General features: G+C 39.0%; 1 protein-coding gene across 1 annotated transcript in view; it reads right to left on the bottom strand.

The window, feature by feature from the left end:
- Positions 1 to 18,565, bottom strand: part of znf281b (zinc finger protein 281b) — a 32,466-nt gene extending 13,901 nt beyond the window's left edge. Inside the window, exons 1-3 of the mRNA XM_048560447.2 lie at positions 18,459 to 18,565; positions 10,791 to 11,189; positions 957 to 1,082 (exon numbers count right to left, since the gene is read on the bottom strand). Of these exons, the coding sequence (XP_048416404.1) occupies positions 957 to 1,082; positions 10,791 to 11,144 (480 nt within the window). The 5' untranslated portion in view covers positions 11,145 to 11,189; positions 18,459 to 18,565. The remainder of the gene's footprint in view (positions 1 to 956; positions 1,083 to 10,790; positions 11,190 to 18,458) is intronic.
- Between the last annotated feature and the right edge of the window lie 370 nt (positions 18,566 to 18,935).

Genomic DNA, 18,935 nt, shown 5'->3' with positions numbered 1-18,935 from the left:
ATTTGCCACTCTCCAATCCGCAGGAACTGATCCTGAATCTATAGAACCTTAGAAAATAATTACCAACGCGTCCACAATTTCTAGAGCCACCTCCTTAAGTATCCTGGGATGCAGACCATCAGGTCCTGGGGACTTATCAGCCTTCAGACCTAACAGTCTATCCAACACCATTTCCTGCATAATATAAATACCCTTCAGTTCGTCCATTACCTTCGGTCCTTCAGCCACTACTGCATCTGGGAGATTGGATCTGCCTTCACTAGGGAAGACACAAGCAAAGTACCTATTCAACTCATCTGCCATTTCCTTGTTCCCCATAATAAATTCACCAGTTTCTGACTTCAAGGGCCCAATTTTAGTCGTAACCATTTTTTTTTCTTTTCACATACCTAAAAAAGCTTTTACTATCCTCCTTTATATTTTTGGCCAGTTTTTGTTCATAGCTCATTTTTTCAACATGCAATGTTGAACATATCGTGACCATTAACAGAAAAATTGCGTTGTGTCATAACTTACACTGACCTTTCTAATAAAAAAACAAAACTGTGGTGATTGACAGCAACAGATTGGCAAGGTACCAGGATTCAACTTAAAAGAACATTACCAAACGTGCTTTTATTATTTCAGTTTCATTATGAAGTTAGAGTCAAATCTTCCAAATGGTGCCTTTGAACTTGTCAGAACTCACCACTCAATCAAATTAAAAGTGGTTTACTTTCGAGTTCAGAGTCCGTTATATTCTGGATACTATTGTATATATTGTAGTGCACTGAATTTTGATGCTGCAATTTTAATGACACCTTTTAGTATAACCATCAACAAGCACTCAATTTTTCAAACTTTAATAGCTGCCCAGTTAATTTCAAAAATATTGATGAAAACTGTACTTTCATTAAATAGACAACACTCTAAGCCAACATTCATATAATCAAAGTAGTATAAAACAAAATCCTTACCTTGGATGTTTCACTTCGTTTTCGCTTGGGTTTTGTATCCTGAGATTGCGAGTTCTGCTTTTTAGCCCTCTTAACATTCCCTTGTTTGGGAACAGTGAGGTAATCTTTTTCATATCTGACTTGTGACTGGCAGAAAACAAATTAAGAAAATGTTAACAAAAGCAAAATACTGCGATGCCAGAGATCTGAAATCACAAAATAGTGAAGGAGAAACTCAGCAGGCCTGGTTGCATGTGTGGAGAGAGAAACAGAATTAATTTGAGTCCAATGACTTTCTTTGGAGTTCATGAACGGAGAATGTTAATATCCAAAGGGACCTTTCGCTTTATCCTGGGTTCCAGAACACCATCACCTCGAAGTTTTCAATAATTTGACAACTGTTGTACTGGCAGTTTAGAACAGTTCAATAAACATGCAAGTTAGTTATCAACTGATATCATCACATTGAAAAATAGTAGGTACAAATATTGTTTCAAAGACCCTTTCTTTCCAAGACTGTTTCTTCCATTCCTTCATTTACCTGGCTTTGCTTAGAAAGATGATTGATTATGTAACCCACAAACAGATTGATGGCAAATTAACTCCAGTTAACTGGTGGACGTGAGCATTAAAGTGAGGATCAACCTTACCCGAATGAGTAAAGGTGTCTGACATCCTTTGAATTCCTTCTTCAGTAAACACAATAGATTTTAGTGCTGGGGAAAATCAGACGTAAACCCAGATTCTACCTGTGATTAACTATGGTGGTAAGCTGTATCAACTGCTGCCTAAGTATTATCATCATTGTAGGCGTTTCATAAAACCGATATACTGTAGCTTACTAGGCAGCAAAATAGGATATTCAGGAAACAAATAGTTATATTGATATTTCTGAGAAATATGTTGGCCAAACATTGGATAAAAGATAAAATGCATATTGTTACGTATTTTCACAGGAATGACTGTGCTTAATAACAAGGCACTTAAAATGTTAAGTTGACGGAAATTCTAATTTAAATAAAAACACTACATACTATACATATGCCCTGTAACTTTGATAATGTACAACAGGTCATTCTGGCCCCCAAGTCAAAGCACAGAAAGGCTGCAAAGAACAAGCATATTTAGTAAGTAAATCTTTCAGTGAGCTGAACCATTCCTTTGAATTAGGACGTTTTGTTGTTCCCATCCACAAAATTACAGATTCAAAAAAGTTCAAACACTAATAAATATTCAGTAAGTTTCCAAAGCAGTTTTCAGGGAACAAGCCCAGGAAGTGTAGAAAGATAGGAATATTGTGAATACGAGTGGAAATCTTCACGCATAAGTTGTGATAGTTCTTAATCAGCAAGAATCTGATTCAGAAAATTAAAATAAAGCATAATCTGATCTAGTTTCACTTCCCATTGAAAAAAACCTGCACAGACTTCTGTTCTTATTTGTTATTTAATGAACACTGCAGGAAACTGTATAACTGGCCAGGATCCGGTTTATAAAGCCATATAGCACAGAAAAAGACTCTTCAGTCAAACTAGTCCACGCCAACCATGTTCCCACACTAAACAAGTCCTGCCTGCGTTTGGCCCATATCCCTCTAGACCTTTCCTACTCATGCACTTACCCAAACATTTTTTTAAATGTTGTAACCATACATGCATCCACCACGTTCTCTGGCAGTTCATTCCACACCCAAGCAGTGTAAAAACAGTTGCCTCTCAAGCCCTTCTTAAAACTTTCTCCTCTGACCTTAAAAATATACCCACTAGTTTTGAACTCCCCCACGTAGGGAAGAGACTCTTGTTATTTACCTCATCTATGCCCTTCACGTAATAAGATCATCCCTCAACCTCCTATGCTTTAGTGAAAAAAGTCCCAGTGTATCCAACCTATTTTCATAACTCAAACCCTCTATTCCCACCAACAGCCTGTAATTTTTTTTCTGAATCCACTCCAATTTAATATCCTTCTTAAAGCAGGGCCACCAAAACTGTGCACAGTACTCCAGAAGAGGTCTCACCAGTGTTCTGTACAACCTCATCATCACATCCCAGTCCTACATTCAAAGGCTGAGCAATGAAGGCAAGTGTCTAAATGCCTTCTTAACCTGTCTACTGTGACCCACATTTCAAAGAATTATGTACCTGAACCTGTAGGTGTCTCTGTTTTACAACAGTACCCAGCGCCCTATCATTAATTGTATAAGTCCTGCCTTTCTTTGTTTTACCAAAATGCAATACCTCATATTTAACCAAATTAAACTCCATCTGCCACTGCTTAGCCCACGGTTAAGACCTCCTTGTAATCTTGGGAAACTACCTTCACTATCTACTATGCCACCAATTTTGGTGTCATCTGCAAATTTACTAAGCATGCCTCCTACACACTCATCCAAATCACTTATATAAATGACAAACCAAAGTGGGCCCAATACCAATCCCTGTGGAACACTGGCGAGCACAGGCCTCCAGTCTGAAACACAACCTTTCACCGCCACTCTAAGTGTCCTACTGTCAAGCAAATTTTGTATCAAATTGGCAAGCTCACCCTTAATCCCACGTGATCTAATTTTACTAATTAGTCTAACATGCGGAACCTCGTCAAAGTCTTTACTAAAGTCCATACAAACAACATCTACTGCTCTGCCCTCAATCTTTTTGGTTATTTCCTCAAACAAATCAATCAAGCTTGTGAGACACTATTTCCCTTGTACAAACCTATGCTGACTATCATTAATCAGTTACTGCCTCTCCAAATGCAGTGTGAATCCTATCTTTCAGAATCACCTCCAACAACCTACCTACCACCAACGTCAGACTCACGGAACTATAGGCCCCAGTCTTCCCCTTACACCCTTTCTTAAATAAAGGCACAACACTAGCCACCCTCTAGTACTCTGGCACCTCACCTGTGATTACTGATTGCACAAACATTTCTGAAAGGGGCCCTGCAATTTCTTTCCTAACTTCCCACAATGTCCTGAGATACACTGGCACAGGTCCCAGAGATTTATACACCTTTGTTTTCCAAAATCTGCAGCACTTCCTCTTCGGTAATGTGAATTGTTTTCAAAATATCAATATTTATTTCCCCGAGTTCTCCAGCGTTGATCTTTAAGGGGCCCTATTCTTTCTCTAGTTGATCTTTTGCACTTAATGTACTTGTAGAACCTCTCTAGATTATATCTCATATCCCCTCTCTGCCGTTCTTATTTCCATCTTAAGAATGCCCTATGCTCTTTACGCTCTTCAAGAAATTCAGGTGATCCCAGTTGTCTGTATATGGTATATGATTCTTTCTTATTCTTGACTGGAAGCTCAATATCTGTATTTATTCATTGTTTCCTGTTCCTAGCCTTAACCTTCACTCTAACAGGAATATAATGCCACTGAACTCTCACCGTCACAATTTGGAAGCCTTCCACTTGTCAGACATTCCTTTACCTGCAAACAGTCTACTTCAATTAATTTTTGAAAGTGCTTGTCTCACACCATTAACATTTTCCTTACTTAAATGAAGAACTTTAATGTTTATGGAAGGCTTATCTTTTTCTATAACTATTTTAAAACTAATAGATTTATGATCATTAGCCCCAAAGTATTGCCCTATTAAAACTTCAGTCACTTGCCCTGTCTTATTTCCCAAGAGAAGGAGCAAAACATGATCTTCTCTAGTAGGACACCTACATAATGATAAAGAAATTTTTCTTGAACACGTTTACCAAATTCTTCACCATCCAAGTCTTAAAATACTATGGTAGCCCAAGTCAATGTTTTGAAAATTAAACTCCCCTACCATTACAACCCTATTATTCTTAATATTTGCTCCTCAATTTTCTTCTGACTATTGGGAGGACCTTTGGTACAATCCCAACAAGGTGATCATCCCCTTCTTATTTCTAATTTCTACCGATAAAGTATCACTGGACAACCCCTCAGAAATATTCTAATTACCCGTAGAAAGCTTTCCTTAATCAAAATGCTATTCCCCCTCCTCTCTTGCTTCCCTCCCTATTCTTCCTATAGCATCTAAAACCATGAATATTGTGCAGCGATTCCCTCAGCCAACTTTCTGTAATAGCTATGATGTCCCAGACCCCAATTCCCATTCATGCTGAGTTGTGTGTAAGACCCTTGTACTGAAATAACTGCAATTTAATTCTTCAGAGTTCTCATTCTGATTTATTCTTGACTGCCTTTTCGAATTAAATAGCTCTTCTCTGATTCAGAATCCTCCTCATCTGTTTTTCCGTTTGTACTGCCACTTAGGAAACGCCCACAAATTCAACTACCAAATCTTCATGCCAGGATATTGGTCCTTTTCCAATTCAGTCAAAATCCATCCCTTTTGAACAGGTCTTTTCTGCCCCAGAAGAGATCCTAATGATCCAAAAATCTGATTCCTTACGCACTGAACCATCTCTTCTGCAACTGATTTATATGCCCTATCTTTTCAACCCTGCTCTCATTAGAATGTGTCACTGGCAGTAAACCAGAGATTAACTTTGAGGTTTGACCCAATGTGTCATATTCACTTTGCAAAGCCTTGACCCCTTCACTAACCATGTTGTTGCTACCAATGTGTACAACAACTCCCAGCCTTTCACTCTCCCTTTAACAATATATTTCAACCATTTTGAGACATCCTTAACATCTGCACTAAGGAGGCAACAGACTATTCAAGTTTAGAACAACAAAAATCTCCTGTCCGTGTCCCTGACAGGATAGGCCCCTATCACAATGTTCTTTTAATTACTGACAAACCCCACTTAACATGAAATTCATTCTTAGTGTCCACTTCTATCTTCCTCTGAGATACTATCCCCTTCAATAGTATCCAAAATGGAATATGTTTGAGAGACAAATAGCTACAGAAGACTTCTGAACTAGCTTCTCACCTTTCCTGATAGTCACCAAACTATCTGACGGATCCTGCTATATAACTACCTCTCTAAATCTATTAACCATCATACGCTGTATCTCAGTGATAATAACCTAAAAAGCTCTTAAAAGCACCTTAGACATGTGTGGGTGTATTTATATACTTGTAGAAAATTACCCTTTCATGTACACAGATTTTAAACTTAAGTGTGCAAAAGATTAAAAACATTAAAATCTTAAAAATAAAATCAAGCACTTAGCTGAAACTCTCATCAACCCAAAAAAGAAGCCTCTATCAGTCATCTTTCAAATCTCTGGATAAACAAAAAAAAGTTGCTCTCCAGAGCCGAACAAACACGTGGAAAGACCTCTCCCAGAGGATCCGTATGTAAAACAATCTCTCCTACTTCACACATTTTTGAGAATTCTTTTGTCATGTTTATTTTTGAACTATGAAAGTTTCAAACAGAAAAAAAAACTTGACATACACACAGAGGCCCCTCCCACAAACTCCCTAATGAGAAAGAAATCTTTCCTCCTTCGTGTTTTTGTTGCATTTTTTTTGGATTGTAAAAGTTCCAAAGAAATGATGTAAAATAAAAATGTTCTTCTTTTGCTGTATAACAACCATGAAAAATCCACAAGAAAAGTCTGCAACTCAGGAGCAGCTGCATGACCCACACTGCTCTCGTTCCACAATTTTTTTCGGTTGTGATACCTTTGTATATTTTCTCGGCTCACGCATTAAAAATTCATTTATAGGACGCACTGATGAGTTGCCAGTTGATATTAACAAAGACCTCAGAGGCACAATGGGAAGAGTAAGCAAGTAAAATTTAACAAATAGGACACATCTTCTAGCAATGGTCACCGCAAGAAGATAGGTGAATCGAACTGTGTAACTAGTCTACGGAAGCACCACATCTCCAACAATCAAACAAAACTTAGCAAAAGTTGTTACATTTGGAACAAAAATAAGTTGTACTTTCAAATTAATTTTAGAATTCTCCAAAAAGGTTAGCAACGTAGTAGCTTCAATATTATTTTCCCCATCTCTTAACACCTTGTTTTCATGTTAGCTGAAACTGCTATAGCAAAAAAAAACTCGGTTCTTTGATAATAAGGTGTAGAGCTGGATGAACACAGCCCGCCAAGCAGCATCAGAGGAGCAGGACACCTTGTTATTTCAGATTCTCCAGCATCTTCAGTTCCTACTTTCTCTAGCTTGGTTCTTTCTTCTTTTTTGCTTCAAAGGTCGTCTAACAGAAAAATAAACTTATTAATAGGTTTTCTTTATTCCTCGACAGATGCACACCATCCACTGTTCACAGAACAGAACAGCTGAATAGATTCTGGAAGCATGATGCACTGGGCATGTACATGAAAACTGTTCAGCACCTGCAATGTTGGGTGCATGGTTGATTCAAAGAATGAAGACAACAATACAAGGTTTCTGACTGATTAGGGAAGGTAAAGTAGACTGATTCAAATCATCATGGAAGATTGAAACAAACATCAAACATAAACCAGCTTGACCAACACGACTAACACAGATTATCTGGTACTTTACTCAACTGCACTATGCAGAGATTTTGCTATACACAAGCTACCTGTTTCCTTTCATTACAACAGTGACCACACTCTTAACTGTGGATCATTTTGAGCCATCTGAAGGTCTTGAAGATGCTATGTGCAAAAACATTCTTCTAAGAAATTCTATTGAGGACACAAAAATAAATCACAACTATAGGAGTACAGCTAATGTACCTAATTGGTCTATCATAAAATGTATCCACTTTGAACTGGAGATTATCAGTTAAGGTCCAGCATGAATTAATCAAGGCACCTGCAATTAGCAAGTGTAGACCGGTGATCTAATATTGTGAGCCCTGAATTACCAGGCATATATTTGAAAGCACTTCAGTTCTAGTTGGAACACGTGACATGTAAGAGGTTCCCATGGCACAATGGTAATGTCCCTACTTCTAGGCCAGAAGTTCCAAGCTCAAGTCCTACCTGGCCCAGAGGTGTGTCACAGCATGTCTGTGAAGGTTGATTAAAATAACTATTTAACATTGAAGAACTCTCCTGAGCGCTAACAGTATATTGTTCAAAAGCCACTGTTTAGAAGGACTTTAGAGCATTAGGGCATGCCTTTACAGAAACATGAGAATCAGACATATGGGGAAACACATACGTTTTATGCAATGAGTTACAACGATTGAGAATGCAGAGAATGGCAGAAGCACATGGAATTGTAATTTTCAAAGATTAGCCATATAATTGAAAATGAAATATTTACAGTCTACGTGGATGAAAGGAAAGAAATAGCTTTAACTGAATAGCTATTTTAACCAGTTGCTACAATGAGGTGAATGGTTTATTTCCTCACTGCATGGATCTATGAAACCTGTTCTGATCTCTGTAGAGACTATCAACTTATTCTGAAAAATTACAATTCCCAGTAACTAATTTAAAGGGATTACATGACAGGGTTAAGTTTTCAGATTCTCAGTATGTCAAACAAATTAAAAGCAACATCAAATAAACTCTATTTAACAGGAAACTTAAAGTCTAACCTGGAGTAAAGTTTCCTTGTTACTACTTTAATGCAACTGAAAATGTCCAATCTACTTTACTCTGTTGCTTCACTAGCCACTATATTGTCCCATGGTCAGTCCAAAGGCTTGCTTCCGTTCTCTACGTTATGCAGATGGATAACCTCCCACCTACAAAATGGTTTTTATGGCAAGGAGTACTCTGGAGATTCCTTCTCCTACTCAAACCTAGGTGAATCTTCCTGTCTTATTTACATACTCACAGACTTGATCTTTTCAATTACAGCATAAACACCCACCCATACTCTTGCTGCCTCTATCTTGCAGATCTCTCTCAGACTTCCGGTAGACTCTCAGTTTGAGGTTCAATGGCATTTTTACAAACTCACCCTCTAAGCTAATCCTTCAGTAGCTGCCTATTTTCCCCTTTCGAAGCCCATCTCCATGACAAATGAAATCAGACAGACCTGATACCCAGGGAGAAATTCTAATTAACTATCCTTTTGACTCTCAACTTCAGTCTATTGTGAAACTATAGACAATTTACCCATAAGCATTAATAAAACTTGACAGTCCTAAGACATTCCTGAGACTTCAAAGACTAATATTCCATCCACTGTCTGTACGCTTTGTCCATTGTTTACAGGTGTTAATATCTTTCACCTTCTTCCCAGTAAACTAGCTAGCCTTTCTGTAATCTTTAACACCCAAGTTATGCACACTTTCTTATGGAAAGGACCATAAAACATGCCATTTGTGAGCATACAGACACCAAAGGTCATTGTCTACCAATACATTACATTCTCACAATATAATCTCTACTGGAACATATTGAATAATGATATACAGTTCTATAGTAAACTTTCTTCCTATGCATTTGTATATAGGATGTGGGTGACTGGCAAAATAGCTTCTTAGAGCATTAAGAGTAACTAGTACCCAGCCTGACTAACCCAAGTCCAGCCCACATTACATGGTGAACTTCTAGCCCTCAGGGAAACTAGGGATGGAAAATAATGTATACTCGCCACATTTAAAAGTACACAGAATCATAGAATCACTAGTGTGGAAACAGGCCATTCAGCCCATCAAGTCCACACTGACCCACCCCGTATCCTGCATTTCCTATGGTAAATGAGAAGAAAGAAAGACAGGCCTATAATAGATTCCAACAGAAAGCACAGTTCTAAATTTGAGTTGTTTGCAATTCATGCCCTCCCTCAAAAGCACCAGGATTTCAGAACTAACTACGCTGGGATTTAAATCACCACCTCTTCATTATTAGTTGAATACCATACCCATGAAGTTATTGGACTTAATAAATGTGGACGGTACAAAATTAGTGAGATTGACCACTCAGAACAAAAACTGAAAAGTTCCTCCTGCCTTGAGCGAGACTACTCATCCTTCATTCCACGTGAGAATTATCAATATTCATCCTGATCTGGTAAAGACAGTCCTTCAAAGATTGAGGCTATGCAATATTGTTGAATCAAAGCATCCAACAATATGACTTGGGAATCTGTGATGTTGACATTGAGATATCAAAATGGAAAATAAATTTTCTACCTTTCAGTTTTGACTGTAATAAGCAATTTTGAAGAACTTTTCCCAAAGTGGGCACAACTTTAAGTCAAAGGCAGAAGGTGCAGAAGGGATATGAGGAAAATCTTTTTCACCCAGTCAGATATGCAGTCTGGAATACACTGCCTAGAAGGATAGTTGAGGCAGGTAACCTCGCAACCTTTAAAATGTACTTGGATGAATACCTGAAGTATGCAACATTCAAGGCTAAGGGCCTTGAGCAGCAACGTGGGACTATTAGTGTACCTGTGGTGGTGAAGACTCGACAGGCAGAAGGGCATCTCCAGTTCTATATGATTCTAGGTGGTGTATGTGGAGAAAGAGAACAAAGTGTTAGAATAAATTAATAAATGATGGACCTCCCAGCAATTCATTAATGTAGCATAATATTGAACCAAGGATAGATTTGACTGCATGTCTGTGCTGAGCTCATTGATCTGGTAATCGATGGCTTTACAACTAGTTTCAACGTATACAGAACAGGCAGAAAGTAAATGTGCCAACTTTCATCGACACTGTATGGTTTGCTATGGGAAAGCACAAGATGACAATAGAAGAGTGTAAGATTAGGGTTAGCTAAAAAATCTCCCGCACATGGAAAAAGAGTACAACATTTGTCTGTTAAGGTTAAACATGAAGAATGATCTCTCAAACTCCAAGGTGACTTTGAGAACAGAGTCAAGTGATCTGCTCCAAAGATTTCATTGCAGCAATAAAAATCAAGTTTGCTGCTGGCGTAATCTGGTAAACGACAGAATTTTGTTCATTATGTATAGGGCAAGAAATACATTTACTATTGAGCAGCTTTAGAGACAGAATGTTAATGCAATACTTACTACACTGGTGTGATTCAGACTGTGGGTCAAGATGCTCTGCCCCCTGCCCATTTCCTCCTCTTCGAGAAGTTTATTCTTAAAAAATACAAATCCATCATGTGCCGAGAACTTTTTCTCTTTAACATCAGAGGTGGGTTGCATATAGTCTGAAGAATATTTTTCTGCTGGAGCATCGGGATCCTTTTTAAGGATCAAATCCTGAGGTACAGCTGGTGCGACAGAATGAGCAGCAAGGCTGGAAAAATTTGTGATTGGTGGGAGGTGACTGAACATAATCATACCAGAAGAGAAGCTTGGTTCCATCCCACTGTTCCTGAGGAATTCGTTCGCTAGCTTGTCGTGAACAATGCTCATGATGGAAAATCCAAAATTATTCAAAGCCAGATCGGCAGCACACTCCTAAAATAGAGAAGAGGAAAATATAATGGCAATATACACAAAATTACACATTATATCATGAAAGGAGTAGATAAATAAAATTGAACTATGGTTTACAGGTCACAACATAAATTGTAACACTTATACTGAATCTAATATATATGTGTTTGTACTTCTACTTGATGGGTGTAGGAGGACGTCTGTTTTTGTTGAAGTTAGTAATTGGATACTGGAATCTTTTACCTGTAAAAGAAAATTACAAAGACACAACCTAGGTCAGGAGGTATAGTTGTAGATCAAGTTCCGCTTATAAGCCACTCAAAAACTTTGCTCTCGATACTTATGACATCATAATCACCCAGTTTTGTTGCTGCCTAGTAACAGATTCTTATCCATTGTTTTTCTGAGTTTTACAAAAAAAAAGCTGGTAGGGCTCAACTTTGACAGCTAGTTTTTTGGAACCGTACTCACAACAGACTAATTACTCAGTCACATAACAGAAAAAGTAATCTTTTGCCTGGAAACAACACGTCCACAACAAAGTACTGAATCAAAAATAATTACACATTTACCTAGGTATTATTGAAATGAGGCAAAACAGAATTTTTTTTTGTTTCAAAAACAGAGCAAAATACTTCATTTAATTTCAGCACAGGACAACCTGCCTTTGCCATTCCCCAAGTTACTTGTTTGGTTATGAGAAGCAGGTATGTTCAGAAGATTAACATTCTGCTTAAGAAAGCACTGTTGTCTCCACTTTCAGCTGGATAACACAAATGGATTCGTTCTTTATCAGTGGTTCTCTTCAACGGTGAAGCAGTAGATATAGAACACCGATTACATTAATATGCAAAGGCAAGCACAAAACACTCAGCATGGCCAAATGTGTTAGGAGCTAACATGCAATTCAAACTAGTGATAGCTATTACAAGAACAAACCAAAAAGTGTCAACTACCTACCACATCCAGTTACCACCATTAGGTTTAAGTGATCATGGTCATGTCAATGGTATGAATTTCCACAAAGGAAGCTCGGTTTCTTTATGATATTGGTTATTATTATTTCTTCCCGCCTCAAGTAACCTCCTGGATTAGACTGCAGTAGCCTTACCTGAATGAGGGGTGGGGTTGGCAGTTATAAATACCTTTGAGAACTTTACCAATATTACTCAGTTGGAAGCCAACATTTTTTACCCCCTCACTTCGTCCATGCCCAACATATTATTTCAGTAGAGCTCATACTTTGACAGTAGATACTAGATTCAGACACAGACGTTGTGGCTCATAGCTTATCCAATGTGAAACCAAGTTGTGAAAACCAGGAAGGTTCCAGTTTCAACCACTACAATAGCCAACAATCAGTTGAACAAGTGTCTTTTAAAACCACCAGGATAGGGACGACAAAGATGGTGGGCCCACTGTTCCAGTGCTAAAGCAACGCCTGTAGATGAAAGCAAAATGCTGCAGATGCAGGAATTTTGAAACAAAAGCCTGCAGTTTCATGAAGCCTTTGAGAGAGGAGAAACTGCCAAACAAAATGGACATCTTAATATAATTTAAAGAAAAAAAATACAGAAACCTGGTGGCACTGCTCCCTTAACTCTAAGCCCAAAGCCAATCCATTGTCTGTCTTCTGGTCATACAGATTCTACAGGAAATGAGTGAGCATTTCCAGTCTAGTTCTCAATGGGTTCTATAAAGCTTTCTTCCACTAACAGTTAAGTGTCATTTGGCTCATGAATCTAAACTTGGTAACAATATAGTTTTACTGACTATCGTTAGGCGATTGACTCTAGATGCTAATATTCCCAGCAATATTAAGTACAGCCAGGAATTCATCATTTGAAAATTCCAGCTTATGGTGGATATGCCTTTTAAAACAAAAATCAGCATTCATGCAATATCAAAGATGTGCACTTCAAATCTTCATTTAAGAGGAGCTGATACGACTTAATGAAATTCTCTGGCACAAATTTCAAAATTAAGCAATTTCTTTTCAGTGGTGCATAAAAATGAAAATTGAGCTGGTACTTTGGTAAGACTATCTGAATCTCAGTATGGAGAAAGGTATTATCGATAGTTATTTTAATAATATCTAATGGTCCAGATATTGTAATAAAAATAACAGGGAAACCACCTACTGTTCTCAATTCAGAGTAAAATGGGCAGCAACTTCTCACAACAAGTGCAGTTAAATGTAGAAATCAGGAAGTTGCTATGTGAGATGGCCCCCACCACTGGAGGTTTTTTTCTATAACGGTATCTCTGAGAAACTCAGCATTGGAATGCTTGGAACAGAGCGATATTCATTTACGTACAATGACAGGAAAAGCTCAGGATTATTCATTCAAATAAAGTATATGGCATGATGGCTACTGCCAAACCACCTCTCACATATTTAAAATTACTTTTAAAGGGTGAAAGTTCCATTCTTTCAGAAATTGAGTATTGTAAAAGGTTTTAAAACTATTTTTTGTCATATTTAATTCATCTTCTATTTTGTAATCCTTTTCTTCATTTGACTTTCTACACATGCTTTGAAGTTAAATTTTATACACTACGTTTTTAGACTCCATATAGAATATTGAATATAATTGTGGTGCTTTTATAAAGGAATGCACATACATTGAAATTGGTTCAGAGAAGATTCACTAGACTAATTTCTGAGTTGTGAGCTTTTCAATGTGAGGCAAAGTTGAGCAGGTTGGGCCTACAAACACTGGAAATTAGAAGAATGAGAGGTGTTCCTTTAGAAACACAAGAATCTAGACAGGTGCTTAATAGAATAGATGCTGATAGGATGTTTCTTCTCATGGGGAATCCAGAACAAGACAACACAGTTTAATATCAAAGGGTTTTCTATTAAGAATGAGATAAGTGGATTCTTTTTCCTTATACATCAACACTGTTTGGCATTCTCCCTTCCAATGAATTGTAATGGCTAGATTATTGAAGGTATTCAAAGTCAAGTTGGGCAGATTTTCAACTAACAGGGGAAGAGGAATATTGGAGGGGTAGAGAGAATAGTGAAGTTCAGGCCTCGACTTCATCAATCATGATCTTATTGCATGGTGGATTCGGCTCAAAATGCCAAATGACCTGTTCTATGTTTTACATGACTCAGAAAATTTGAATAAGGAGATACATAGTTGCTTGCCCTGGTGCCACAACTGCAAATCATATCCAGGGGATGTTGCACATTTTTGAATTCTAGATCATGGCAAAATTCCACTGAAGATCTGTAGACAAGCAGAAGTCTAATGAATGGCTTGCATAATTTGTTTGTTCATGACTGCAAGATCCAGGTTTTTTTAATATTCATAACTGATTCACACATGACACCATTCATAATATATATAAACGTATTTGTCTGTGAGTTCATGTAAATTAGAACATTACAACATAGATACAAGTGCATACACACTGATAAGGTTTTTACTTAGATCAAACTTCTCTAATCTGATTCGTGAACTATTAAATACAACTGTGATTCATCTAAATATTCCTTCCTTTAAAAAGGGGGATTCTTAACTTTAGGACAGAGATGAGGAAAATCTCTTTCTCCCAAAGGATGTGAGACTTTGAAAAGCACTACCTCAAGTAATGAAGGAGGTGGGGGTCACTGAATATTTTTAAGGTAGAGGAAGACAGATTTCTGTTAGGCAAGGGAATCAAAGGTTGTTCAGAGTGCATGGAAACATGGAATTCCAAACTCAAATGGATCATAGAACATAGAACAATACAGCACAGAACAGGCCCTTCAGCCCACAATGTTGTGCCGACCATTGATCCTCATGTATGCACCCTCAAATTTCTCAGCCACGAACTTATTGAATAGTGAAGCACGCTTGAAGGGCCAAATGCTGACTCTTTTTCTATTTACCTGTCATGACTCACTGAGTCAGTCTGTTAGAAATCAAGCTGCTCTATTCCTGGAGTTGACACAAATGTGAAAAGATTTATTCAAACTATCCAAAATCCCTGTTTTACCTGACTGATATACTGAGGTTAAAACACTCACCAGGTTTCTTTACTATAACAAGAAAATAACTTTCTTTGGAACTAATGGCCTTTAACTAACAGTAAAAAGGAAATAAGAATTGCTAACTTATAACTCTACTACTTAAACTCTATCCCTTAAATTCCCCCATCACAAACAGACGACATACTGGTTGCATATATTAAGAGAGGAAGAGAGAGAAGGAAAATGTCAGGGCTACTCAGTTCAATAGCCCTTGTCAGGACCACAGGATTCAGTGAATTATTTTCCTTTCTCTTCTTTGCAATTCTTTGCCAATAAGATGAGATTGTTTGTACACTGATGCTCTTTCATTCTCTAGTTGAGAGTTTGACTTTTGCTGTCAATAAAGGCACTTAGTTCCTGTTTCAACAGGGGACTTGCAGACAAAAAAGGGTGAGTGAAGGACAGTCAGTTGTTGCTGGAGTCTTTCCAGTACCTGCACATAAGAGAGAGAGAGAGAGAGATTTTTTGGTGCTTTCTCTTCGCAGGCTAGGTGGTTCTTTGGCTGCACTGCACCCACACAAACCAGTCACCTGGTCAGGAGTCAATCAAAACATTGTTGTCAAGTAGTTTTCCCTTAGCTCAGAAGCCATCCACTCTGGTGTCTGCTTTCACTGCCTCAGGAAAATGCAACAATGTATACAACTCACAATGCGTTCTGTAAACATGATTTTTTTGAAACATTGCCATCATTTTGCACCACCTCATTGCTTCAAAGCAGTACCCTTTCTTCTACGTTCACACATAAAGGGGACAGAAGTTGTGGTCTTTACATCCCGCGTGCAACCCCCGGATCACAAAACATTAGCTTCAGTTGGGGAGAGGGTTGGGTAAGCAATCAAAAATCTATCACCTTTAACAATATCACTTGGTTGGATGCCAATCTTTTTCTTACCTCCTCACTTTATTGACACCTAACGTATCATTTTAGTAAAGCCCATATTTGGGCACCAAGGTGAGGATTCAGTTGCAAATCTAGGGTCTTTAACTATTGAGAGTGTTTGTCATAGAATGGCTGTGGGCTTGCATGTTGTCATGATTCCTTGTGGTCTTAGGAGTCTTGTTGTCAGTTCTGATATGTTCTTGATGTAGGGCAGTGTGGCCTGTGTGTTAGTGCATACTGTGACCTCGTCTGTTTAGTAGGTCCACAATCACTCTATGACAAACACTCACGGCTTAAAGACTCCATTCACACAACATGCAGAACCAACATGGTTTATAAAATACCATGCAACGACTGCCACAAACATTACATTCGACAGATGGGAAGGAAATTAGCCATCAGAATACGTGAACATCAGCTAGCAGCAAAATGACACGACGAACTTTCCTTAATATCAGTACACTTGGACAATGAAGACCATCATTTTAACTGGGACAAGATAACTATAGTAGCCAAAGACAAACATAGACACGCACAGGAATTCCTAGAGGCACCGTTCTCAACACGTAATGTAATCAACAAACACAGAGAATTGGACCCCAAATACAAATCCATACATATGAAAACCAGAAATGACACCGCTCACCATAACGGACCAGACAGTATAAATTCCAGGCAGAGTAGAACAATGTCGCTTCATCAGAGGCCTCACTGATGATGTTATCTGGCATGGTGATGAAACATCTGAATGAAAACAGGCCAGCTCGGCGAGCAAGTCAACAACCTCACTTGGATCAATTACAGGGAGTCCCTGGATAGGCACTGTCATATACACCATTTGGCACTTTAAATGACTCAATGGCCAGTCTGCAGCAGTCCAAAACTTGAAAACCACACTACTGCACGAGATTACAAAATCCCAACTTCGGTTTTCAGGAATTTGGCAGACCTCCAACTTACTGAATGTACACATGCTGTTGTGTTGTGACAATTTAGTATCACAAGCATAACCATGCAGGTTCATTTTAGAAAAAGGACTCTCGGAACATTTAGCATTCCACATATCAGACATCTACTTCAAAACTGGTCTGACACAACACTATGCTGTTTTTAACTAAACACAACTGATATACAAATTTCAAAAAGGTACAAAGGCGGGAAATACAATAACCCAGTTTACGTAGTTAAGATCTAAACTCTGCAGATTCAGAACTATACTGTTTACTTTGGAAAGAAAACAAAAATCCACATCAAAAATTGGCTTAAAGGAAAGACCAGGATACAGTGCTTTGTAAATTGAGAAACAGCACCCTTCGTCAATCCATTTTAAGGGTAAAAATGCTAATCTCAAGAGAAACGTATGCCAGCTTAAAATTAGTTGTTGAACAGCATAGACTGGCACACGCTTTTATTAAGAGAATTTCAATGACATGGTCAACAGGGAGCATGCCTGTGAGCGCAAATAATTTTATGGTAAATGCAAGGTATAACTTCAATTGAGCAACAGTTCAAAACCACTGTACTACTGGCACTCAGTCTGATTCACGTTGTTTCCTATGGGGCTGCTGGGGAAAAGTGCTGAGATTGTCAACATTGGGGCTAGTGAGTTTCAACATCCACATGGGAGCCAAAAATCAATGTTCCCGATGTTAATAATTCTTACGTAAAAAAGAAAATATTTCTAAATAAAACGAACCTCCCATTCCCATAAAATACCTGCTGGCTAACAAATGAAGTATACTCGTGCATCACTCCAGTTTAGCCACCAGGCCGGCCTAGAGACTGGGAAAACTGCTTATTTCCAAGTATTCGTAACCTGGGTGAAGATTTTAATTTTAAACACCCTAGATTGGATGACTCCCGTGGAATTACATATTTTGCTGCAGGCATCAGTTAGAAAATAGTGCCTGAAAATCGTGAAACAAGCGCACACACACAATCAGAGTGCCACAGCACCCACCCAACCCGCCTTCCAACGGGCCAGAACTTCTAAGATATTCGCCTCACTTAAGTTAAGCCAATTGGAGTGAAGGAGGGAGGGCGTCCTTGGCTTTGTCTCCAAAGCCGGCAGACTGTGGGGTGCGCTGCGCTGCATTGCTTTGATTAATTCTATCTGACCAAGTTCTTTTGAAAGCCCACTGCCCGGGACTGGCTTGAGGAAAGGATAAGGAACCGGGGGCAGTTCTGGAGGGGAGGCAGGGAAAGAGGCTCGGTGTCCGGCTTTGCGCCGCTTTTGTCCCGCTCTCGCTGCGAGACGCCTCTCGGGCTCCATGCCCTCGGCCGCAGCCGCTCGCTAATGCTGCACACAGAGACACTTGGCTCAGGGCTCCCCCGACTTTTACCCGCTCCGCCCCGATTCTCCCCAGCCGCCCTTTCCGCCACTTACCTCGCATCGCCGGGCTCCGCTAATCCAAGGCCCGATCCCGTCTCTAGTTTGTCAACATCGTTCGGCCGCTCAGCCCCGCCATCTTAGTTCCCCGCTGCACGCTGGGTAATACGGGCTCTCGCACGGGGACAATTCCGACGCGACTGAGCCCTGCGCGCATGCGCAGTGCCGCGCTTCTTCTGGCAGGCGGATAGCCTACCTATTGGCCTGCGCACCATCCTTGGCTGAATGTTCCCAGTTCTGTTTTCCATGCAGCCCACCTTCAAGCAGTTTTTGGCCAAAACCAAATAGCCATCACCAAAATTACAAGACAGATGATAGTTTAGTGATTGAATTCATGTTCACTAGGTTACCAGGAAATGATTCAGCTCTGTTCACCTAAAGAATGTGAACTGTGCCCCAGTGCAAAGTACAAGTGCCACTCTTTGAAGATGCTGCTACTTCTCTAAAATGTTGCTTGGTCTGTAAGATGCTCCT

The sequence above is a fragment of the Stegostoma tigrinum genome, chromosome 31 (genome assembly GCF_030684315.1).
Source record: "Stegostoma tigrinum isolate sSteTig4 chromosome 31, sSteTig4.hap1, whole genome shotgun sequence".
Taxonomy (NCBI): domain Eukaryota; kingdom Metazoa; phylum Chordata; class Chondrichthyes; order Orectolobiformes; family Stegostomatidae; genus Stegostoma; species Stegostoma tigrinum.
This window is presented reverse-complemented; position numbering and strand designations above follow the sequence as displayed.